The 25,087-nt window shown below is 45.9% G+C and overlaps 3 protein-coding genes across 3 annotated transcripts in view; all 3 read right to left on the bottom strand.

Moving 5' to 3' along the window:
• The window catches only part of adgb (androglobin), a gene marked incomplete at both ends in the record, with an annotated part of 58,995 nt that extends 58,139 nt beyond the window's left edge, over nucleotides 1–856 (bottom strand). The window contains 2 exons of the mRNA XM_079753162.1: nucleotides 40–199; nucleotides 780–856. Of these exons, the coding sequence (XP_079609288.1) occupies nucleotides 40–199; nucleotides 780–856 (237 nt within the window). The remainder of the gene's footprint in view (nucleotides 1–39; nucleotides 200–779) is intronic.
• A 517-nt stretch (nucleotides 857–1,373) lies between these two features.
• On the bottom strand, nucleotides 1,374–11,955 carry rab32a (RAB32a, member RAS oncogene family). Its single transcript, XM_079753864.1, has 3 exons — nucleotides 11,640–11,955; nucleotides 4,801–5,078; nucleotides 1,374–2,478 (listed from the first exon to the last, which is right to left on the bottom strand). Exons 1-3 carry the CDS (start codon nucleotides 11,851–11,853, stop codon nucleotides 2,329–2,331), a joined length of 642 nt encoding a protein of 213 aa, XP_079609990.1. The 5' UTR covers nucleotides 11,854–11,955; the 3' UTR covers nucleotides 1,374–2,328.
• Nucleotides 11,956–14,283: 2,328 nt separating this feature from the next.
• Nucleotides 14,284–25,087, bottom strand: part of grm1a (glutamate receptor, metabotropic 1a) — a gene marked incomplete at both ends in the record, with an annotated part of 23,549 nt that continues 12,745 nt past the window's right edge. The window contains 6 exons of the mRNA XM_079753863.1: nucleotides 14,284–15,115; nucleotides 16,665–17,601; nucleotides 18,662–18,788; nucleotides 20,002–20,170; nucleotides 21,032–21,278; nucleotides 22,990–23,225. Of these exons, the coding sequence (XP_079609989.1) occupies nucleotides 14,284–15,115; nucleotides 16,665–17,601; nucleotides 18,662–18,788; nucleotides 20,002–20,170; nucleotides 21,032–21,278; nucleotides 22,990–23,225 (2,548 nt within the window). The remainder of the gene's footprint in view (nucleotides 15,116–16,664; nucleotides 17,602–18,661; nucleotides 18,789–20,001; nucleotides 20,171–21,031; nucleotides 21,279–22,989; nucleotides 23,226–25,087) is intronic.

Genomic DNA, 25,087 nt, shown 5'->3' with positions numbered 1-25,087 from the left:
TTTAATAATGAATGATGAACATAATATTATTTTCTGCACCACACTTGGACTCTTGCCCAGTTTTCCATCTTTAGGACCTTTGGCTCCATCCCATTTCTCCCCGTTGACTTCTGCCTCGCTCCACTCCGGCCAGACAAGACACCTACACCTCCTGAGCTCTCCTAGGCCCTCAGAGACGCTGCCTGCCAGGGATCCCACTCTGAAACCACGTCAAGCAAACAGCCACCTATCAGGCTTGATCCTTCGACATTATCATATCTCAAGTAGCGTGTGACATGCTGTGTGTTTGCATGCAAAGCTACGTAACCAGCATGAGACCACCGCAATGCCATGTCCCGAGGTGTTGTGGACAGTAACTAAACCTCAGAGAGTGTGTGTGTGTGTGTGTGTGTGTGTGTGTGTGTGTGTGTGTGTGTGTGTGTGTGTGTGTCAGACAAGGTGGGTGAATGAGTAACTGAGTGAGAAGGGCTCACTGTCCTAGGGCTAGAGCTAACGCTATGAAATCCTTTTTTACGAGTTAATGATTGTGAAACATATTTACTTTAGCGTTTTCTACTACCTGATAAAATATATCAACCTTTAGTAAAATGTATTATATGGGAAATTGAAACGCAGCAGGACAGAAACGACATATCTTGCTGGTTAAATTCAAAAAGAGATGTGACTAGGCTATTTCGCTAGAAGACGACAGAAACGGGTATGTTTACAGCTGACCAATAGTGATCAAATATTAAGCTAGCGAGGCCTACTTGTACTATTTGTTGGGCCGCCAAACTCACTCCTTAGTAGATGCCTGGCCTTGTGATGATGTCAGTCGGCTCGAAGACTCTCTTTTCTTAGGCGGTCCCTTGGACATTGCAGTTGGTTGAATGAAACATACGAATACAACTTAGTGAAAGGGAAATCTTCGGCAGCAGAATGAACCCGGACAACGTACAGCCGCGTGCGTCTCTAACGTTTGTTTACATGGTCGGTTGCTAGGCAATCTTCTGCAACTCCCGGAACTCAAAATACAGGAATCATGTGATTGGATCGAAGGGAAATGGATCCCTGGGGGCTCAACCATTCACATCTGTATCAAAATAGGGTTATTAAGTGTGGTTTATATATTTTCGTGAACAACAGTTCCCGGAAGATATTAGCTTGGACTACCTCTCATCTACTGATATTGATGACATGAGTGTCGGCCTATGTACAGTATAGACATGTATTCAAAAATGTATACAACAGTCATTTGTTGAAATGTTTATTCTTGTAGACGTTTGTTCACATGAGATCATATATAATCCAGATTACATGTTTAAAAGATTTCACTATACAGAGATTACTATTCCCCATGTCAAGAGAATATAATCCTCTGTCAAATGATCTTGTCTTATCAGTACACAATTTAACACATGAACAAACATCAGTTAAAATACATATTTTAGACATTTATTTTTTTACCGTTACAAAACAACCGTTCATTTTATTCATTCAGACCTATTTCATAGCAATGTCCTTTTGTGTCCTTCAGTGTAGGGTCTAGAGAAAACACTGACAATATGACACACCTACATATTAAAAATAAACACCAAATCAACACTTCTGGAACACTATTTTGCATGCTGTACCATCATGAAAAGGCTAGAACGAAGAACTCTGGGGGGAAAAACAATTTGTGGCTTGAGGACCAAAAGACTTGACAGACAGATGCCCATTTTCATTCAATTATTTTTAACATGAAATTATTATTGATTTTAATAGATACAGATGGATTTAAAACATCAGGCCGGACATTTATAAAGGGATTTGCATCCATTTAGTCCGCTTTTCGGGTAAACCTCTCAATATCATCTGCTTTGTCAGACACAAAAGCAATGCGTCTGACAGGGAAGTGCGTGAGATGGATGAATACTGATCAAAGAGACCGGGGGAAATATACCCTGACAGTTTGTTTTCTCGATGACGATGGATGTGTCAGTGCCATATTTTCAGTACCTTTAATATTCATCACAGTATAATGGCTCGGGGGGGTATTCTGGGTCAGGGAGAGAGACAGCAAAGATTATAATTTACAAAAAAAATAGAAATCTTGAGAACAGATTGGAGTCATTTGTATGCATTTTCTCTTAAACGCTGCCTTTTCCTCCCCAAGCGGATTTATCTGCATCTGTGGTTTGGGGGGGGGCAATACATTTGGCAGTGCAGTGGAACAAAGAGACACATAGTCCATACAGGCCCTAGGTCACACGAGGATAAGACACACCGCTGCATGGACGCATGCGTAGGCATTGCTAGGGCAGCAAGGTCCTGGGTCTGCGTGGGGGCTGGAGGACCGAAGCAGCACTAGCAGCAGCCAGACTTGCTCTCCGCAGCCACAGTCTCCTGGTGCAGCTTGATGCGGTCTCCGTTGGTCTCCTCGTAGGGCAGGCCCTTGTCATTGGCCAGGATGTTTTCGACCAGGAAGCGCGCCGCCTCGTCCACGTTGATGTTGTCCTGAACGAGAAAACAAAAACATGGCGAAAAGGTTGAAGAAAATTATAAAAACAGGCCATCACAAATACATGAGCACTCAATGGGAAACAACAGAAATGGGAAATTACTAAGTAGAGTCGTTACAAAATGAATAGCCCCATTACATTATCACACCGTTTAATAGTTTACACTTTGATCTCCCATCGCTTCACTGTGTTCTCATTAGTAGCTTCTTGTCAAAGACATTTTGACTTAAAACCATAAGAACGTCTGACGCTACGACACAACACATCCCATCCTGCTAGTTTTATCTGGAGTATTTTTGTTGGAGAGTTTTGGAGATACAAACACACACCTTTCTGTCTTTTTCTTTCTCACTCACTCACTCAGTCAGTAACTCATTCACTCGCCTTTTATGACACACACACACACACACACACACACACACACACTCTGAGGTTTAGAACAAAGAAGTTTCCGTAACACCTCGGGACGTGGCATTGCGGTGGTCTCGGGCTGGTTAGGATGCTTTGCATATAAACACACAGCATGTCAAACGCTACGCATGCTGACGACTGCTCCTCCTTTCTTGCTAGTCCGGATGCTGTCTGCTGCCCGGCCACTTCAACCCCCCCACCCCGTAACACACATCACATGACTCAGCATGGGATGGGTTTTGGTTACAGTCACACGTAATGACTACGGAGCCAAAGGGGGATTCCAATACCATGCAATGAGCCAGCACTGCATACCTGCAGTCAACAAGCCTGGGGGCTCTGTGTGTGTGTGTGTGTGTGTGTGTGTGTGTGTGTGTGTGTGTGTGTGTGTGTGTGTGTGTGTGTGTGTGTGTGTCTGTGTGTGTGTGTGTGTGTGTGTGTGTGTGTGTGTGTGTACACGTGAAAGAGAGGAAGAATAGTCATAGGCCGTCAAATAAGAGTTTGGGTGGTTCCAGTCATGGAACAAGCCCTCGTGAAATGTCTGAACTCGGTGTCAGGCAGAGATGTCCCCTTCAAATGAAGTTAGGCATCTCTGACCGGTAGAAGTGTCACATGCAATGCTCGCGGCGCTACGTCTGTCACGCAGTCCCTGGAAGCAGTCAGGTTCAAACAGGGGTTTGGGGACCCGATTGGGATTTATGTTTGATTATGCTGCCATTGAAAGAAAATGTGGAAAATTGGTCGGAAATATATTGCGGGGAAGGGGGGGACATGTTACTTGTTAGCCATTCTGGACTACAGCTTGTAAATTGAACAAACTGGTAAAACTTTACCAAGTGTGTGCTTATGTGATGAAAGTTGCATTTACTGTCCAAAGATGCATGGCTACACAGCCCATGAAACAATGAACCTGCAGTGAACAGGTTCTGTTCTAATGCATTTGTTTGTTTTAAAAGCACAGGCTGATTGCGGTTTAACATTTTACAAACATAATGTATGTTTGTAAAATGCATACATTTGCGTTTTGTGCATTTTGGATCAACAATAATTCAGGATACCATTGTAGACACCCACGACTCGGATAAACATAGACATTAAAACCGACGAAGCATGTGTTTTTATTTGTATTTATCCGTTTAAGTCGTAACTAAGACTGATTAAATAAGTGTGTGTTACACAAGCGGTATTATGACCAAAAAGAAAAAAAAAATTGTTGAGGTGAACAGACTCTGTTTTACTCAACATCATTCCTGAAAAGTTACCCCAAGGGTGGTTCCTCTCAGCCAGTATCGTTGTTGGTTAAACAAGTGGAACTGGATTTGCATGGCAGCTTAAAGTCTATCTTGTACTTCATTTTCACTGGTCACTAGCATCACTGTTTATAACGTCTATTGCAGATTTCAAAGACATATTTTAAAAGGGGATTCATCAAACATCCGTCATATTGTTGGTGTGATGGGATGGGATTCCAACTGGCTGTAAAAATATAAACCTCAAATATAGGATATTCATCAAATATGAATGACACGTAACTTCTGTGAACTCTGATATGCGGCTTAAACTGTACAATTTGCATGGACTGACAGGAATTATGGAGCGATCCTGAAATGCCTTGTGGTTTAAATTTATCTTTTTTTTTTATCTCCATTGACCATGGCAGGTATCTCACCGAGATTCATAACAGTGAATGACATTGTATTTCTTTTTTACAAAATAGAAATTATACAAGTGTGTGTGTGTGTGTGTGTGTGTGTGTGTGTGTGTGTGTGTGTGTGTGTGTGTGTGTGTGTGTGTGTGTGTGTGTGTGTGTGTGTGTGTGTGTGTGTGTGTTGTGTTCCATTTCCGGAATGCCGGATCGTTTCTAGAGCGAGTCTTTCCCAATCTCTCTCTCGCTCTCATATCTCACCTTAGCGGAGGTCTCAAACCAGCCCAGGAAGCCCGTCTCCCGGCAGAAGCTGTCCAGGAGCGACGTGTTGCTGGTGGTCTCCTTCTTCTGGTCACACTTATTGGCCAGCAGCACTGAGGGGATGGGGCTGCCGTTAGCCAGCTTCACCTTGCTGTCCAGGTCGTGCTTCCACTTGGACACCGCCTCGAACGTGGAGCCCCGCGTCACGTCGAACACCACGAAGGCCCCGACCGCCTCCTTGTAGTACACCCGCGTCATGTTGCCGAACCGCTCCTGACCTGGTGGCACAGGGTCGCTCAGAGGGTTCAGTGCACCAGTAGGATTTATTCACTTGTATCATAATAATAACTAAATAAATGTGTTTTCCAGAAGAAGCTTGTTGCCATGAGCAAAGGAGCAAACGCCTACCTTATGAAGCACTGCCTACTGCTATGTTGGAAACATTTGTAGAAAAACAATGACTCTTAATATTAAGAGGGAGATTTAAACTAACAAAGACCCTGGATAGGTCTGATGAAGATTGACGACGTCCTCTCGGACGCAGTCAGGCATGCATTGGTCAATAGAATGTAGATAAACAGCAGAAGGGGCAGGAGCTATGGCGCTAGTTTTAAATTAATAGGATGGCAGCTTCAAAGAACTGTTCATTCAGAAGGAGGGGGATAGTGGTGTTTCCCCTGGAATGTTTGGGGATTTTCTCCTTCAGGTTATAGGTTTTTATGTAAAAGATTGCAACTTCTTATGCCATTGCAATCCGGAACAACAAGATTGTGGATGGGGAATTCCACCTGCTGTTTCCTCCAAATATGAAACCAATAGAGGAACCGGCCTCTTGAGCAAGACATGAATAAATGAATTAATAAATGAATAATATTTTCTTTCAGCATACCTTTCAATCTCTTTAAGTCCATGAGGCACTGAGGGCCGTTCTTTGGTCAGGGGGGAGGGGGGGGGGTTCAATGGGTAACCCTTTGAGTCACATCAAGCGGTGGTCTGCATTCATCCCTACCTGTCTGTTCACATTATCTCTTCTCAACTTCTCTAGCCTCAAGTCTGCCAGCAAGCAGGCAGAGACAGAATAAGACCCTCAAGAGTGGTTTAACAAACGTTGAATACTAGTTCTTGACTAAAGACACCTAGGAGGGCACATGCTCACAACAGTTACAGTAGACTCAAAAATGTATCCTCATTGGAGATGTCAAAATCAGATCAACACATTATCCATCTATTCTATATGAAGAGAGACATGACTGAAGAGAGAATTCACAGTAAATGTATGTATCCACAAGAGGAGATGTCACACTGTCTAAATTTATTTTAAGCATCAAATAAAATATTGAGTCTATCAGGCGATCAACCACAGACCACACATATTACATACAGTAGCTACAGTCTCGCAGCCACATATGATAGATTCAACATCACCATCTTCCTTATAGATACATTCCCAATAAGACAGCTGCCAACGTGAAGGTTACGCAACAATCTCAGACCGCGGTCACCGTGCAGTTTGGCCAACATTCAAGTTCCAAATACCAAAATAGCAGCTTTGAGGAACTGCAAACACACTTCCTTTTTTATGCGCTTTCACTACACTAGCACCACACTCTCTTTCTCTTACAGCCGGGGACATATGTGACAGGGTAGGGGTGTGACCAAGCCAGTGAACATGCACCGCAGGGCCTACGGGCGCTGCCAGTAATTGCTTGTAATTGAGTGTCTAATTTTAGCCCCCGTAACCCCAGGTGAGTTCAGGAGAGGCATGACACAGTGGAATGGAGAGCCGCTACCCCGAAGGATAAAGAACCTCTCTTCCAAGGCTCCGGGAGCCTCCGACAATTGCTATTTTACATCATTCATGAAATATTATAAGTTTCACTGCTGACAGTAGACAGCTTTATTAAGGAAGTGAGAAGTTAAACCAAAAACAAACCCGTCTTAATCGAAGGTATTTTTCAGAGATTTCTTTTGGGTTTTTTATTTTGTGGCTTTAAGTGAAGTGAGAGGGGTAGCAGCTTGAAGGTTCTCGACTGCAGAGTCAGTGATTGGCAAAACAAGAATCACTCCCCTGATTGTTGGAAATGCCAGCTCTGTGCTTGTCAATAAAAAAGGTAGGATGTGACAGGGGTATCATGCATAGCTTTGAGAGGAGATGAACACATAATGTTATGGTTTATTGGGTTAGGTGAAATTCACTCAGGCTAGCTGGCATTGAACAGAGTGCTGTTCAGAGTTCCATGAGGAGTCTTAATTTCTTCCGCACCAAGGTGAAGGATTGATTGCGGTAAATGAATAGCAGCTACCAATGCCCGTTTTTCTTGTTGTTTGACTCGAGGGACGCTACAGTGAAATATGTTGCTCTCCAAGTGTATAAAGAACACAGATTGGCGCAATCGAGGAAAGGGTGGAAAGTACAAAGGGAGGAATGGACGTGACTTGAGTGACGCGAGTCTGAAATACATAAAAGCTTAGCAAGGTTCATTAATGTTGATCGGTAATGATTATTTTTAGGTGATTGAGGTGCTATTGGGTAGGAGTCTACAACCCTATAAGTGACAGCCAACCCCACCATACCTGACATTGACCAGACTCGTTTTACCAAACCCCACAATGTTCAATAGGAACATAAGAACAACGGATACACCAAGCTCAGCAGCAATCTAGATTGCAATCTTTTATTTGAATTATTTCATTCAAATTCACTGAGCTATACTCTGAGAGGGTTCATAACTTCGGTAACCATGCCAACATTGTTGCATATGGAAACTCTTCCTAAGGATACTAAAAATGACCTCACGAGTAGTTAGATATATCTGTAGATTAGAAAAAAAATTGAACTGTGTGTGTGTGTGTGTGTGTGTGTGTGTGTGTGTGTGTGTGTGTGTGTGTGTGTGTGTGTGTGTCCTTAATTGCTTTACTTTTTAAAACAGACAAACTTAATGAATATAGCTCTTGCTGTTTGGACAAGCAAACAGTTGTTTAATTCATTCCTGAGGGGAAGGTTGGTGGACGACCGCATGCACTCAGATTGGTCTTGTGTGCAAAAATAAAAGATTCCTAAAGCTTTAAACTGTCAAAATCCACTGAATCCTGCACTGATCCGGGCTATCCCTGTAAGACCATGAGCATCAATGACACTTTTGAACGTGTGAAACAGAAACACCTCATTAAAAGAAAGCCACTGGTTAAAGACACGATTGTGTGTGCGTGTGCGTGTGTAGAGACAGAAGTATCATCATTATCCATAGCCCTAGCAACTCCAGTCTCCTGCGCTTTATAGGCGCAGCGAACAAGTCTGTGGGTGGGTTGCCATAGAAACTGTCCAAGCCAGACATTGCAGTAGCAGACACAGCAGTCTTCCCGTTTGTTGGGAGGCAAATGCCTGTGAAACTTCAAACGACAACCCCCTTCCCTTACACCACCAGAGCAACCATCTCTAACTCTGAAATAACATCAGTGTATTGTACACTAAACTAAACCAAAGTTTTGCTTGCAGCCCCCACCAGCCCCCAGAGACCTGCAGAAAGGCTGATGTACACGGGACCTGCACGTTTAAATCCCAACAAACAGCATGTGAGAGGTGACCTTCTACTACCTTCTAAGTGCTGGTAAAATAGTTTGGATTGAGGCGACATCTCCTAAGTTTGAAAGAGTAATACTCACATAGTTCAGCCCCCCCACCTAACAGTAACACTCCACTGAACCCATTGCTGCAGGTTGTCTCTCTCGCTGTTTGGCTCTCTCTCTACATAAAGCCCTGGCACAAGGCGGCCCAAGCCTCTTTACTCCATGCCACAGTGTAATCATCCTGTCCCCGGCACAGGGGAGTCCACAAGAGGGCTGCAATTCTGGGCTAAGAAAAGGGCAGGTTCCCTGTATCACATGCTTCCACTTCCACCACGGGAGCCCATTCTATTCCCAGCCTTGATCACTATCATTCCATGAAGACCGTATCATTAGGAAAAGGAACAAGTCAAGAAAAAAAAGAAAGGACTAGATACCTCTCTGGTCCTTCTCCCTTTGGAAAAGTATTCACGAGGACGAGTTTGCCATTTCCGCACAATTAAACAGCTTAATGGCTGGTAACCTCTGACTTCCACTCCGCTTCCAGCGGATGTTTTTTCCCTTTTTCTCTGTTGGTATTGTTAATAATGAGTACTCAGTATTCATCTCCACTGCAGTCAAACATTCTGTGGTTTATTTTATTATTTTTTGTCCATCTTGGGCTGAACCTGTTTGGATAACGCCTGACTCGAAACTTCTTGCACAACTCGTCTCGACGAATTATATCCATGTGTGAGTGTGCGTGTGTCTCGTGTATTATTCACCCTCTCCGTTCTTCTGATGGAGTGGTATCTGGGAGTGACAGGCAGACTGCCTCCCCTGGCATGTCCGTCCTAGATGCCTCTGCTTGCCGGGGCCCAAAACGGTGGCAGAGTTACTTTGTGTTTTGTACTTCAAACCGGCAGCTGCCAATCACACCCACACCCATCCCATCCCCCACGGTAGACAAGCTAACCGTTGTGACAAGCCCCTTGACGCATATCCCATTCGCCTGTGCCCCAAAGTTAGCCACGCCGCGAGCAACGAGGTCCAATCTAAAAACAGCAGTCAACCATCCTGCTGCTCTGATCTGTCGCATCTTATGGGAGGGACTCGAACTTAAGCCTTTATGATGACAAAACACAACTACGATGCAAGCAAAGAAACACCTTCACCCTCTTAGAAATACTTCCACATTTCCATCAAGTGTTGTGTATTGTTGCTTGATATGTCTTATTAGTGTTATAAAGACCAACATCGGTGACCCTTCCACCCACACACACACACACACACACACACACACACACACACACACACACACACATACATACATACAGTTGAACCATGAGTGAGGGGGCCTCCAAACAGGAATCCCATTCTTTACAAAGCACCAGCAGGTCTCTAATCTTGCGGCGTGATAAGCATAAGTTCTAGTGTGACATCTTCCGGTGCGGTTTCCTTGAGAAAGCTAAAAGGAGTCCAGTATGATACAGAGTAGAGGAGGGTATATCTTGGTGTACTTTAAGGCAACTTTCTCTTCCTGTCAAAGTGCAAGTAGATAGCAATATTAGAGCCTAATATTATGTATTATTATTTAAGATGGTTTGATGAGGTATGAAGCTTGATAGGTCGAACCTTTGTTTTATGTGCCTTCATGTAAACGTATTTGAGGTTCCTGTAATCCATATACATTTACACTCTTGAAGAGTCAAAGTTAGAGGCCTGCTACAATAATGAACTCAATAAAACTAGAGAAAGGGAATAAGGAAAGAACACAGATGACATAACTTCTATCCACATATAAAAAGAGCTCTTTTGAACCCAGCTTGCCTACTTATGAATGATTAACTACATCCTTATGCACAGAAGGGGGTAGGTTACTAAAGGTGCTCCATTGTCTGATTTGGACTTCATTACATAATTCTCTTTAAATGGGGTGGCTAATTCAAATCCAACTCAGACACAGTTCAGTCCGCATGCACGCACGCACGCATGCACGCACACACGCACGCACACACACACTTCAAACTTTAGGCACGAGTTATGCATTCATTTAAAGTGACGTATGATGATTGCAATTACATAGTCTGTCAATATTTTCAAATAAACATCCAGTAGAAGCGGCCGAAATCAAAAATAGTATTGACTGTCGCAATCAACCTATCCATTTTAAATGTTTTTTCTGCCCCCTAATTAAAAGGTGAACGTGATATTCTAACAATAGTTGACATAATGTAAAAAAAAAAGAAGAGATAAAATGCATGGTAAAATACACACACACACACTTTAAACTTTAGGCACGAGTAATGCATTCATTTAAAGTGACGTATGATGATTGCAATCACATAGTCTGGCAATATTTTCAAATAAACATCCAGTAGAAGCGACCGAAATCAAAAATAGTATTGACTGTCGCAATCAACCTATCCATTTTAAATGTTTTCTCTTCCCTCTAATTAAAGGTGAAAGTGATATTCTAACAATAGTTGACATTATGTAAAAAAAAAAAAGAGATAAAATACACGGTTGTCTGTAAACTGACAAAAGGTGCTGAATACCTCTCAATTAATGCAATCAACAATGCAAACAATCAATCTACAATCTTGAAATGTTTATGTTATGATCATGTGATGTGGAGAACCGATATGGAATGCAGCGCGCTGCAGCCAGTGTTGCCAGATTGGGCGGAAAATCTGGCCCTATCTGGCAACACTGCTCCCCACCGGTCCACATAGCGCTCCTCTGTTCAGGGCGGAATAACGTGACCTACATTCCACTGCCAATTAAGCGGCTCAGGGCTCCCATGTACCCATCGCTACAGGTTTTAGTGATAAAAATGGGAAAGATCATTGAGCGATGTATATTGTTGACATTTTAAGATATGAGCCTGCCTTTAAACATTGATTATTTGCATACCGGGATTCGCGTGTAGGTGAGAAGACGCACACTACAATGGAAAACGTCGTTCCTCTGGAGGAAAGCCACGGTTTGAAACATTACTTAAGTGTCACAAATACAAACTTTCCTCTGGGAAACAGGGACAGTTTCGCTTTCTTTTGCCTCATTTGGTTTCAACCAATCATGTTGCTGGATGCGTGGATCTTTATGCACATAATTGGCAAACACACACTCGGCCAGCCCTAGTAAACTGTAACACAAAGTGTCAGTAAAAATGTCTCATCAAACACTTAGTATTATCCACCTCCCTAGAAGTTCTACCATAACAAAGTAAGGTTGCTTAGTCCGAGATTAGTTAGTTAAACCGAGAACCCCGCAACTTAAATGAAAAGGCTTACCAGCTATATCCCAAAGTTGTAACCTCACCAGGGTTTTGCTGTCCCAGTTGATCACTTTTAGCGCAAAGTCAACACCAATCGTGGCTCTGTAGTGCTGGGAGAAAAGCTGATGCACGTATCTCTTGATGATGCTCGTCTTCCCCACGCCTAATTCCCCGATCACCAACACTTTGAACAAGTACTCCTTGCATTCCGACACCGAACCGCCAGCCATGGTGAGGGTAATCGAAACGAGCGACTATCCAACTGTGAGATATGTTCCCTGCTTTACTCGTCCTCTCTCATGTAAAGTGACTTTGAGACGAGATCACTTTAGAAGTTTGTATCCAGTGGCTGAGGAGAGAAGATGCAACAGAGAGTAGGCCTACGTACAGCTCACCCCCACCCACTTGCAACCACCTGATAAGTCATAGGACCCGGAAATGTCTAGCATAACGGACTGCGGGGGCCCCGCCCACCACTGAGGAGCGTACAGTAAGAGAACATCGGTGACTGCTGCCTGACACTTACCTGGGTTAACGTGCATCATTCCATTTTAGCACAACTCGTACCTTCATTGATTCAATTTTAGGGTTTTCAGATATTCTGTGCACTTTTGAAAACAGACTTCTATAAATTTTGCATTTTTTCAGTCCCATAATAAGCCGTTTGTTTTGGCTTTTTTAAAAGGTAAATCAGGTCGTGGTAATATAAATATTTTCGTTTATTTTACAGTATACTTGCCCAAACACGAAGGCCTATTTCATTCTAGATTTGACAGTGTTAAACAGGTGGCACCCTCATAACTTACATTTCTTAAAATCTTTAAACAACTTCTTTAAACACTATAATAGACCAAAACATTTGGAAATACAATACGATTGCACTATGTCACTGTACATTGTTATTGTGGTACTTGGAAAGTTGCATTTATAGATAAAGAACTTAGAACCATAAGATTAAGTAACTACTTAAATTTATAATACGAGATTTAAGCAAAATTGAAAACACGTAATCTCATTATAGTAAGTAACATTCGGTTACTTTGACAACTGATTATTTTCAAGAGAATACATCTGACTCATACAGTTAGCTTAAAATACCCCAATGCCAATACACTGTTCCTTGACAAGCATCTGTAAGACAATTTCAAAATGTATAAAGTTTTGTTTTTTTTTTTCTCTTCACATTCTAAATGTATAAACATTTACCGATAGTACAAACATACCACTCGTGTGAAAAACAAGAGATGGCTCAACAGTATTACAAACTTTGAGAACTTATACAAGTACTGTGTTTTTCCCCATTACAATGGCACAGCAAACTCCAAAAAACATAAGAAATATCATTAACACTGCATGGAATAGCTCTTTGTCACATCCCCATGCTTATAAAAGTCGGCTCAGGTATGATTGTGTGTAAACCTAGTAAACAACATTACCATCATCTACAATCAAGCAGACCTTTTATCAGCTACATATTTAAAAAGTGAACGCAGGGTAAAGTCGACAGATTACAGCTTTGATTGGCACATCGAATCCATATCAGGTCATGTTTCACACAGCGCAGGTTTTTAAAAGAGAAGAATTCCACCTCAGTCATATATTCTGTTTCTAATATCGAGCACACACTCCTTTCTCACCCTCTTACCATTCAGCATCGTACTTATCCATAGCAGTGCGGTGATTTAGTACGGCTTTGTTTCTAATTTTTTTTCAATGAGGTCAGAAGAAGTGAAAGAAGCTGAGGCGTATTCTTATCAATGAGAGAAAGGCAAAAATGCAAAAATATTTTTTTGTTCGTTTTTCCTCCAATCCATCTTTCCCTGTCACACACACAAGCCCGTCTTTACTGTACGTGTACAGTGTCGCAAAAGAAAACAGTGCTAAATAAACGTGTCATGATATGCACTTAGCGTAGCGATGTCTTTGGAGTTGGCTTTTGTCTGTATCTTAACGTGCAGCGTTCGCACACAGACCACCCAAACGTAGCCTTCCCTGTTCCTACACTTATCATTATTCAGCTTTTAATTCAGGCTTTTTTTAATTGCACATCAACTAGACGACAGCTACATCCTTCGTTGTGATTTTCAGCTCTGCTTTATAATCCTGTCACATTTTGGCACACAAGCTAGCTAGTTTTGGCACTGTTCCAAGTTGCAGTGTTTCCAGCGAGTCTACGTGGACTCACAGCCCTTCAGAAGCAGCGTACTGCTCTGGCGTTGTTCAGCGTTCCTGAATCGTACCAGGTATTTCTATTTCCTATTGAGACAAAATAATAAAAGAAAAAGAAAAACATTAAAGCAAGCAAATGAGAGAGCAAAAATCAGCGGAAACAAAATCGGAGAAAAACTTGATTTAAGTGCAAGGGGATTTAGTTCTGTGCTATGCTGTGAATCCTATGTGGTTTAAGTGTTTCTGTCATGTGCATGTTTGTCACGTAGGTCGTGTTTGTGCATTGTGTGTGTATGTGTGTGTGGGGGGCATGTCAGGGTGGGCGTGTGCAGTGGCATGCATGTTTTGAGTGTGTGGATGTGTGTGTGTGTGTGTGTGTGTTTGCTTCTCGGTGCACATGTAGGATCTGCGTGTCAGCCCCGGTGGGTATAAAGCATGTCGGTGGAGAGAGTGAAGGTGGATCCACACAGGTCGCCCCGCTCCTCCACCCCTCACAGCGTGGAGGAGCTCTGTGTGAAGTCCCGCAGGATGGCGGCGCTGTAGGCTGCGCCCGGGGACGTCCCCAGGTACGATTCCACTGCCGGGGACTCTGCACAAACAGAGTCCCTGAAGGGGGAGGGGGGCGACAGAGCCAGGGAGTCCTCCAGCGTCAGCTTGCTCTTGGACAAGCTCTCCTCATCCTCCTCCTCCTCTTCCTCGTCCTTAGAGTCATGCATGTAGCTGTGCAGGAGGTCCAGTTCGTCCGTCTCGGGCCCCTCCTCTCCGAACACCCCTGCTTGGAGGGCCGGTGGAAGGCGAGAGGGGGCCAGACTCTGAGGCTGGGGGGCCGTGTCAGTCGGCGCGGGGCGGGGCTGGGGGAGGGGGAGGGGGACACTGGAGCGATGCGTTTCCACCTCCGCCCGTTGAAAGTGCTCGGCGGCGACGACGGTGCGGCTCGGTAAGGGAGGGGGCAAAAGGGGCGTGTCTGGTTGGGGGCCCGAGCCGGGGCGTGTCGGGGGCTGGGGGCAGGCAGGGGTCCAGAGGGGGCGCTGCGAGTCGCCCTCCTCCTCCTCTTCGTCGTCGTCGTCCTCCTCGGCCACGTTGTACAGGGCCTTGGTGACGGGGGGCTCTGTGGGGAGGCGGGGGTCTGTGCCAAGGTCGCGGGGGTTCGGGGGCTCACAGCTGTGGGGGTCGGGGGTGTTAGTTAGGGGCCTGATGACCGCCATCTGATTGGTGCCGGCTTCCTGTTTCCTCACATGCACAGACAGTCTGTGCCACACATTCCCCCCCCTCGGAGGGTGTCTTGGACCTGATTCAGACCATGACACAGACTTGCCATTAGAACTACGAACGAGACAGAGAGCCAAGTTACTATCGCAGGAAAAACAGAACCAGGAGGTGCACCACAAAAAGTCAACGTCACACGGTAGCAGAGGTTCACACGGCAGCCAACACGGTTAGCGGTTTCGACGTCTCCGGCGCTATGCGTCGGGGCTAGGACGTGGCGCGAGGCCAGGTTGATTAGCGCTGTTCAGTGACTCGCGGCGGTGTACATCTAAGTACGATTCATAATATGCTCCGTAGAGATAATTATGAACGCTGGCAGACCTGTGATCGTGTTAAAAGCCATTCAGTTAACTAAGCTAATTAAGACCCGTCAAAGTGTCTATCGTGTTAGAATGGGTGGCATGCACTTGCAGTTGTTAAGTTTGTTTTTAGTAGTGCCTAGGGTTGGTCTTAATATGACACATGAGTTGAGGGCAGCGCAGGCTAGGGTTGACTCATGTGATTAGTCAGGGGAGGGGAAAGGGGAAGGAGGGGATGGCAAGTCATGCTGAGAATCTGTAATTTGAGGTTATTTAGTAGAAACTAAAAGGGCTGCCAGGTCGCAAATCTCTGGGAGGGTCACAGCATCGTTTAGCTTTTTTTTTCAAGACAGTAGAGGTTGGAAAGGTCATGAGGTTAAAGACCATCACTTAATGCCACCACTTAGCCATGCAGAAGGATTTACAGTGCTCATCTCTTTAAGTCACTGGTGGCTGAGGCCACAATGTGTGACAGACAAAAACACCCTGTGGTTGTTTGCTAGTATGCTAGACTAACTGTCCTATCAGACAGGACTGATTGGCTGACACAGTGCGGCCTGGCAACTGTACTCTGTTCATATCCAAAACACATCCACGTGGTTCTTTAATACAACTAGAAGATAAGATAACACTATCAATCCCCAAAGGGAGATTCCGGTTTGACGGACGGTGTTCTTGAAAGATAGTGTGACCCTCCAGAAGAGACGTTTACACTAAGCCCTGTGTCCAGCTGGGTTAGATCTTTGCTTTTCTTTGCCCGGGTTTAGCAGGGGGTTGGTAGACACACCATGACAAAGGGGGAGAGACAACACTTATAAAAACATATGCAGGGTCATTCAGATACTTTGTCCTCCTCCTTACTAACTTGTGTCGGGGGTTTGGCTTTGCTGTGGATCTCAAAAGAGCAGGTCTTATGCAGGTCTAATTTCGATCAGTAAATCCACATTGAACCGTCACAGATATATGGCCCCGCTAGCTTTTAATCTTTAAATCAACAGGTGACTGAGCGCTGCCATGTTGGCTGATATTAGATTTTCACAATCGGATTTCCATGATAATGGTTCTCAGAGGGAGGGGGATGTCTGATGGAAATCCTTCAATAGCTCTTAAGATTCTGCAACGGTTCCTCAATAGAAAAACACGCTCAATAACACAAGGATAACACAGACTCAGAATGATTAACACAGGAAAGTACTCTCTTTCTAGACCCGGTTATCCTACCGTCCGATTAAAAGTTAACCCAGCAAGTAAAATCAACACACAAACACACACACACACACAAACACACATCGTAGAAGGTCACTCACTTTGCATTGGCGGGCGCGGGCTTCTTGCGGCGGAACATGTTGAGCAGGCTGCTGCCACCGCAGGGCGCGGCCGTCTTGCCGTCGCCCACGTGCATGCGCACCACGTCCGACGTGGTGAAGGCGCTGCGCACGTTGCGCTCGGGCTTGGCGATGATGATGTACATCTTGGGAGTGAACATGCAGCCCAGCGCCACGGTGACGCTCAGGCTGACGGAGAAGGACGTGGTGATGATCTTGTAGTTGGAGCCAAAGTAGATGGGCACGAAGGCCAGCCAGATGATGCAGGTGGTGTACATGGTGAAGGCGATGTACTTGGCCTCGTTGAAGTTGGCGGGCACGTTGCGCGTCTTGAAGGCGTAGTAGGTGCAGCTCATGATCAGCAGGCCGTTGTAGCCCAGCGGCGCCACCATGCCCACCGTGCTGGTGTTGCAGATGAGGAACACCTCGCTGATGCTGGGGTAAGACTTGACGGGCATGGGCGGCTCCAGGATGATGAGGGCGATCTCCAGGCTGAGCTGCACGCTGATCAGCACCGAGGCGATCACCACCTGGGCCCAGGCGCTCATGAAGCGGGGCTTGCGCGTGCAGATCTTCTTCTTGCTGCCCGCCAGGATGCGGGCGATGCGGTTGGTCTTGGTGACCAGCGCCGAGTAGCACATGGCGGAGGACAGGCCCACCAGGAGCCGCTGCATGTAGCAGGAGGCCACGGTGGGCCGGGCGATCAGGGTGAAGGGGCAGATGTAGCCCAGGAAGATGCCGGCCAGGATGATGTAGCAGAGCTCGCGGCTGGAGGACTTGACCACCGGCGTGTCGCGGTACTGGATGAAGACGAAGGTGACGAAGGAGGTGATGAGGATGCCCACGCAGGAGAACGCCACCGCCACCATGGACTCGATGTCCGACCAGTCCAGGACCTTCAGAGGCAGGGGCTCGCAGACTGGACAGCACAGGGGGAGAACAACACCACGTGTCAGGTTGGGGTTGACTTTGCAGTGCAGAGTGACAGCCCAGGGTTAGGATCACTCCTGTTCACTCTTTTGCACACTTTGCCTTGTACTTATTTGGTAACGCATCTCTCTATAATGTGGATTTGTGTGTGTGTGTGTGTGTGTGTGTGTGTGTGTGTGTGTGTGTGTGTGTGTGAGAGTTTGATTTACCGGTGCAGCAACATGTTGTATATGTCTGCCTGTGGAACAGGCTTATAGAGGACTAATAGGAGAATATTGACAGTATTCCAGTAATGACTCAGCAAGCCATAAGCGATGCTCTACTCTTAGCAACTTTAAAAAGTCTCCCCTGCAGTCAGGACTACAAAGTCAGATTGTTCCTGGAATTCATCGGCTATATATACATTCAAATCAAATTAAACGATGCGATTAAAACTGCATTTATCCAATGTTCCTGAAATAGAAATAAAGGGGGAAGAAAGTAATAAAGAAAAAAAAAAGACATGAAGGATAATAATAACCTCCAAGTTAAATTAAATCATCCAACGAAAATAACTTTTGAATGTAATTATGACTTCTGTTCCGGTTTTACCCGTTATGCCTGTGCCCCCTTCTGAGTGGGCGATCCATAAACTACACAATGCTACAGCGACCTCATATCTCATAGCCCCTCATACAGCCAAGCAAAGGTCAGTGCAGTTCACAGAGGAACAATCAAGTAACGAAATGAGGCTGGGTCAGTTCAAGGGGAATACAGTGGCAGATATTTGGAACCAGCATGAAAACTGAATCCTCCGTTTCGTTTAAGTCTTGACTCGACCCTTTGTTCTCTCTCCTGCGTCGGTTTAATATCACACCATTCAGCGGAGGCTTTTTCCAAAGCCACTTACACTGACTTGAGGCACAGGTCATTAAGGAGCAGCGAGCGGATCAGCACCTGGCTCAAGATGCCTTCAGGTACACTGTAGATGGTAGACTGGCACGGAGCCCAGAAATATCAACACGCGCCTGCTAGGCAGCGGTCTGTTTGTCTGTGTGTCTGTCCGTTACCTTCCAGCTCCTCGTCGGGCCACCAGCCCAGCTCGCAGGCCTTGCAGGTGAACTCGTCCTGCACAAACTCGTTGTCCTTACAGGTGGTGCAGATCCAGCAGCAGCTCACCTCCCCCTTCCTGATCACCTGCACACACACACACCGTGGGCACACACACACACACACACACACACACACACACACACACACACACACACACAACTTCATGATCAGTACATAGTCTGCAGTGGTCAAAGCGGACAACAGTGATGCAGTGTGATGAGCTTTAGCGATAATTGCTGCCATACTGAGTGGTATAATACAGGAAGTAGTGGTGGTCCAGGAGGGACACAGAATAACATGGGGGGGATTGGGAAATGTTTACTGGTGTGTATAGTTTTTTGGTGGGCTTTTGTCAACTGATGGGTTTTGTACCGTGCCGATTCAGGTGGGTAGACTAAAAGTAATCCCCCCTTGTTCTCACCTCTGCTAGTTTGTAATCTGCAGATCTCTGATGTGCAGTGTGGCAGATATCTCCGCTCGCTACTGCGCTAACTCCTGCTTACTGTGGTTGTTCTTTCTCAGGCCCTCTATTAAATCCTCCAGGGTGCTGCGGTGGCGGATATGACGCACAGTAGGGCGCTGTGGGGAGGAACCCGATGAGGACGGAGCTCGACATCCACGTTGGAGGTTCGCAGACATCCGATAGTAACCACTACTACCGCCGCCGCCGTGAATACACGAGTGTTTCGGGGTGCGTGCTCTGGCTCTAAAGCCCTGAGACATGACAATGACGCTGTGACCAGCGGAGCCGGGAGCCCCATTTTACATTCCTCTCTCCCGGAGACGCCGTTATCAGCGCAGTGATATGTAAAACAGGAGGACGCCAAGAGCCAGGATAACAAAGCAGATATTGGGGTGTGGGAGTGGAGAGAGGGGAGGGGGGCAGAAGGCTCTGATGAACGGTATGTCAAAACCCAACTTATCATAACTAAAGTCACGTCAATTCAAGTCGATTTTATTTGTATAGCCCTTAATCACAGTGGCGGTCTCAAAGGGGCTCAATTATTGTCGACGAAGTAATCACTCGTTCATTCTTTGATTATTCAATAAAAACACATTTATGTCAGTTCATAATGATAAAGATTTCCAGACGCAGATGGATTTGGCAGACACCCATTCCACTTAAGAGTCTGAACTTTTTGTTGCCGCGCCGCCGATACGATCCATCTCATTCAACGGTGACTAAGTCCTCCAACAAACAACCCGCAAACCGTTCGCCTCACGCTCAACAGTGAATCACGGGCCAACGATGAGTGACAGTCAACAGTGGCCGGCGCTAAGCCCCTCCCCCCCTCACCTTGATCTGCCCTCTCTCGCAGGGCTCGCTGCAGACGGAGCGCACCATCTCGCTGCTGTTCATCAGCAGCTTGCTGTCGTCCATGCTCAGCAGGCCCTCGTGCCAGTAGCCCACGCGCAGGTAGTCGTAGCCGTCTTCGCCCATGTTCTGGAGGTTCATGATGTCATACCTGACCGGGGGGGGCAGGGTGAGTCAGAGGAAGGGGGGTAAAAGAGAGGTGGGAAGGGTCAGCGTTAGAACGAGTTGAGCGATAGAGTTGAGAGGAAAGGGTCGGAGCTGAGTGACGGGTGACAGGAGACAGAGATGTTAGGGTGGGATGGAGGGAGGGGGGAGGTGGGTATAGTAGTCAAGAGGGCATGGACGCAGGGTTGCCGGGGAGATAAGGACATGAAGGCGATGGAAGAGGTGAGCGTGACAGCTAATTTAATGATAACGATCCCGGAGCTTAGGGAACTACTCTTTTTTTTTTATCTCTACAAAGTGTGAGTCACATAAGTAGTTTGCCGGTGTGAAGTGTGGCCTTCTACAAAGCAATCAAAGGTACGTTTTCTTTTTTTTTTACAGGGAGCACTGTGACCCCGATATTTTAATAAAGAAACATGAGGAGCTGTTTTGTCGCTGCAGCAGGTGACCTCGAGCGAGGCGGGAAGTGACAAAGTTATTGTGTCCATGTGGTGAAATGACGGCTGTCACACATTAATGACTCTGTGTGTGTCTGTGTGTGTGTGTGTGTGTACTGTGTGTATGTTTACAATATGTGTGTTGGCGTGCGTCTGGGTGTGTGTGTGTGTGTGCACTGTTTGTATGTGCATAGGTCAACACTGTGTGGCTGTGTGGCTGTGTGTGTGCGTGTGTTCAGATGTGTGTGTGTGCGTTTGAGCCTTGAGTGCAGGTGACTCATAAAGACCAAAAATAATTAAAACCTTGAAAGACGCTAAATCCTTCTCAAATCCCTAACACGCCAACATTCCATCCAGCTGTACCATCCCCACCCCCCACCGTGTTACCGTCCCCACTCCTCCCTCCTCACCTTCCGGGCGTGTCGCCGTTCTCGTCAAAGTAGACCTCCTCCCCGGAGACGCCCCTGAAGGAGGTCTTGAGCAGGCTGTCCAGCAGCTTGCTCCCGTCGATGGGGTCCATGGCCTGGCAGAGCCCTGGCTGCCCAGGACACAGCTCCGTGTGCAGGTCGTGGAGGCCATGGGCCATGGCGTAGATGGCGTTGATGACGAAGCCCATCTTGCTGTCCTGCACGTAGTTCTCGTGCAGGCTCTCGTTTCCTGTTGGGGGGGGGGGCGGGGGGGACAAACCATGGAGTTATTAGCAGAGAGGATGCTGGGGGAAGGGTCATAGCCTGCTAGAGGAAGGGGGTCTGCTTGCTTTGGTAGTTTTGGTTTTTTGGGGTTTTGTACGTCAGGGAGACCGAGGCGAGTGTTCACGACGCGATGACGAAACGCGAGTCGTTGCGTGTCCCGGCTTTCCCTGGGAAACAATGTGAAGCCTGTGATGCAAGACGGCCCTTCCGCTTAGCAGACACGGAAAAGAACAGCCCTGTTGGTATGTCTAGAGGCCTCGTTGGAAACAGATGTGTAAAACTGTGCATGGCAAATTATAGAACACAAAGTCAGCCATTGATCCACAAGTTGAAATTATACGAGGGCGTGAACAATTAAAAGCTCTTCATTGTCCACATACAATCTGGCCCTTCCCTGTTGTCCCCGGTGGCCTCTTTGAGGTGCAGCCATTCCAATTGCATTAACAACTACATGCGGGAGAGTGAGGTCTGGCTGCTGCAAACGTTGTCCTTGGACCACAGTGGGTGAGGGGGTTCGTACAAACATTGTGCACCGGTGACTCATTCCTTTGTGATCCTCCTCATTGAAGACGTAATCTGTGGTTGCTTTGTGGCAGAGTTTGACTGATGCGACTCCAACCTTGGCCCAATGCTGCCAATTTGTTTAATCTCTTTGCTGTCTATGCTCTCTCGCGGCTCACACACGAGTGCGCAGATGGGGAGCCGTGATGGGCCAAGAATCAGTCAAACCCTCCCTGGTGCCATTGTGAGTGAGGTGCTCACACAGTTTTGTGTAGGGAGATTGAGGGGGCACAACACCGTAGCTACCACCAGAGCCTTGGTTAAACAGTTGCACTTACCACCCTGAAGGTCTTTGGAAAAACAGAGTGTAGAATTGTAATGTGAAAGAATACAGTAGATAGAGAAACAGCAATTACTCATAAGTTATCACATTTGTTGGTCATATTTTGTGGGGTTTTTAATTGTTATTTGTAAATTGTATATTAAGTTTATGTTGGAAGGAGTTAAATCGAGATAAAGCAACAGGTATTAATAATAAACAATGGGTTACTGGCATTAGGTGATTAATCAATGTGTGAAATTGTAATAAGGATGTTCTACATGATTGGGATCATAGTGTACCTTGAGATTGGTGTAAAAAAAAAAAGAATAACTCGGTAAATTTAATTTACCGTGATCACCTTAAGTAGGCAAGGAGAGAATATCAGGGAGGGAAAGAAGGGAGAAAACATGGGGAGTTTTTATTACCAAACAGTTGAATCAGTGCTGATTACCTCGCATCACTGATTGAATGAGACTGTACTTTACAGAAGTTATGTTTTTGTTTGCCATTGTTCACAATCTTGTCTTTAGAACATATTTTCTACAAAGTACTATTTTATTAACTAACTGCCACTGTATTTATTTATTATGCAAGTTGTATGTGTTTTTATAATGTTCAAAATACATAAAACTATTGAAACTACCAAATATATGGATGTTTGATAATGAAACATAGTAGTACGTTGGTAAACGTACAGTAGTTACATACATACATTGTATGTGTGTACAACAAAAGGGTCTCTGTTACATGTATTATATGCCAAACTTTCATTTAATTTCTCCAAAGAACGTCCCATTCCTATTCTGTACCATTCCACAAACACACAAACCAAGATGTCTTCCCCCCGACTCACCCAGGCAGACTTTCTTGTAGTTCTTGTTCTCCTGTGCGTGGCCCGGCAGGCGGCACTGGAAGCGGTACTGCCAGAACTCGGCGAACCAGGGGTTCCTGGTGTTGGTGTCCAGACGCAGCTTCAGGAAGTAGTCGTCGAAAGACGTGACCTCCGCCGACTGCAGCTTCATGGTGATGCCCCCCTCCGCCTCCTGCTCATAGCCCTCCACCACCTCGTCACGGTCGGCCCAGCCATCGCTGCAGAAAGAGAGAGAGGGAGAGGGAGAGGGAGAGAGAGAGAGAGAGAGAGAGAGGGAGAGAGGGAAAGAGAGAGAGAGAAAGAGAGAGAGAGGGGCATTAAGAGAAGCGTCTAAAAAACCGGAGATCTAAAGGAGGAGAAAATCGTCAAACCAGACACAAATGTTTTATGAGAGACACAGGATTCTCGACAGTCGATGCTGCTATGCCATCGATTTGCCTCAGAGTTCCGTGCATACTTTCCCTAACAACACTTATCATCATCATCGTCATCATCAATCTCTTGTTTTAATGTCCACCTCCTAGACAATCAGTCCAAGCATTTTCAGCTGCTTGAGTCTGAGAAGCCTCTGTGAATATCCTGTAGCTGTGTTGGGCCAGGCTCTCTGAGCTCCAAGCACCAGTAATTGGCTGACTCTGTCACTCACAAAGTGGGTGAAAGCTCCCTGCTTTGAAGTTAACCTTAGAGTAGGAATGTGTGTCTGTGTGTGTGTGTGTGTGTGTGTGTGCGTGCGTGTGCGTGTGTGTGTATGTGTGTGTACACTAGCAGCCTATACACTGCAACAGTGAACCAAACTTGGACCATGTCTTGCTTTAATCACATTCCACTAGAAAAGCCTTCGCTGTTGTCCTTTATCTTCAAGGAATCTCCCGTTTAAATTAGACTGACAAGCCTGGCTGGTGTCTCCTCCCAGCCTGCCCACAACAACACCAATGCAAGAGAAAGTGTGTTGCGACGCCACCAGCTCATTACTAATTGCAGGCTTTACACAAAGCCCTGAGCCGGCTTGTTTGTTGACTCATGAAGCACACACTCAAAAATACAAATAAAATCTCCACTCAACCAAAACCATTTGTCTGGCTAACCCGTAGGTCCAAAGGGAGATGGAAATGGAAGATATCAGTCCAGGTTATGCAGTGTATGAGAAGACAACAACATTTACACCTTTGTGCCGTGTCTGTGTATTGCTCCATTAAGGCTAAGCCAGGGCTCTGTTGTGTTTTTTTATTCCTTGGTTGCAAGCTCTGGTGTGGGGTAACACACTGCTGTCTGGTCGTATACCTGCACTACGGACAGACACCAATTAGGGAGTGTCTTCCAACAAAACCAATTACCTTCGGCACATAGAATGTTCTGGGGGATGTAAGGGGGGTGTGTGTGAGTTTAAACCTCTGTTATGTGTGTGTGTGTGTGTGTGTGTGTGTGTGTGTGTGTGTGTGTGTGTGTGTGTGTGTGTGTGCACCTGTATGTGTGTGTTTGTCTTTGTGTGTGTGTGTGTGTGTGTATGTGTGTGTGCCTGTATGTGTGTGTGTATGTCTGTGTGTGTGTCTGTGTCTGTGCCTGTATGTGTGTGTCTTTGTTTGTGGTTGTGGGTGTGCGCGTGTGTGGATGTGTGCCTGCAGTGCACGTGCTGAATGTCTCAGAAATTGTATCCACAATGCCGATGCCAGCATGTAAGAAATGTATCAAACACAATGTTTGCATGATACAATAATACTGGTGATCACCAAGTACTCACACAATGGGATCCCACGTACAGTACGTGTTGTCAACACTACACACCAACGCCTTATGGCTGAGGGTTCAAAAGGCTCTTGGAACTGAGCCACCCCAGTCTGTCTCCTAATCGAATTAAAGCTGCACACACGTGAGTCAAATAAACCCTGGTCACATTTCTTCAATTGGGTGAATACCGTTTGTGTTCTCACTGTGTGTGTGTGTGTGTGTGTGTGTGTGTGTGTGTGTGTGTGTGTGTGCGCGTGTGTGTGTGCCTGCGTGTTTCTGTTGGTGTGGGTGTGCATGTTTGTGTATGTGTGTGCGTGTGCATGTTTGTGTATGTGTGTGTGGGTGTGTGTGTGTG

Source organism: Pollachius pollachius (genome assembly GCF_949987615.1).
Source record: "Pollachius pollachius genome assembly, chromosome: 16".
Classification (NCBI taxonomy): Eukaryota; Metazoa; Chordata; class Actinopteri; order Gadiformes; family Gadidae; genus Pollachius; species Pollachius pollachius.
Note: the sequence above shows the minus strand (reverse complement) of the source record. Positions and strands in the feature narration are given on the sequence as shown.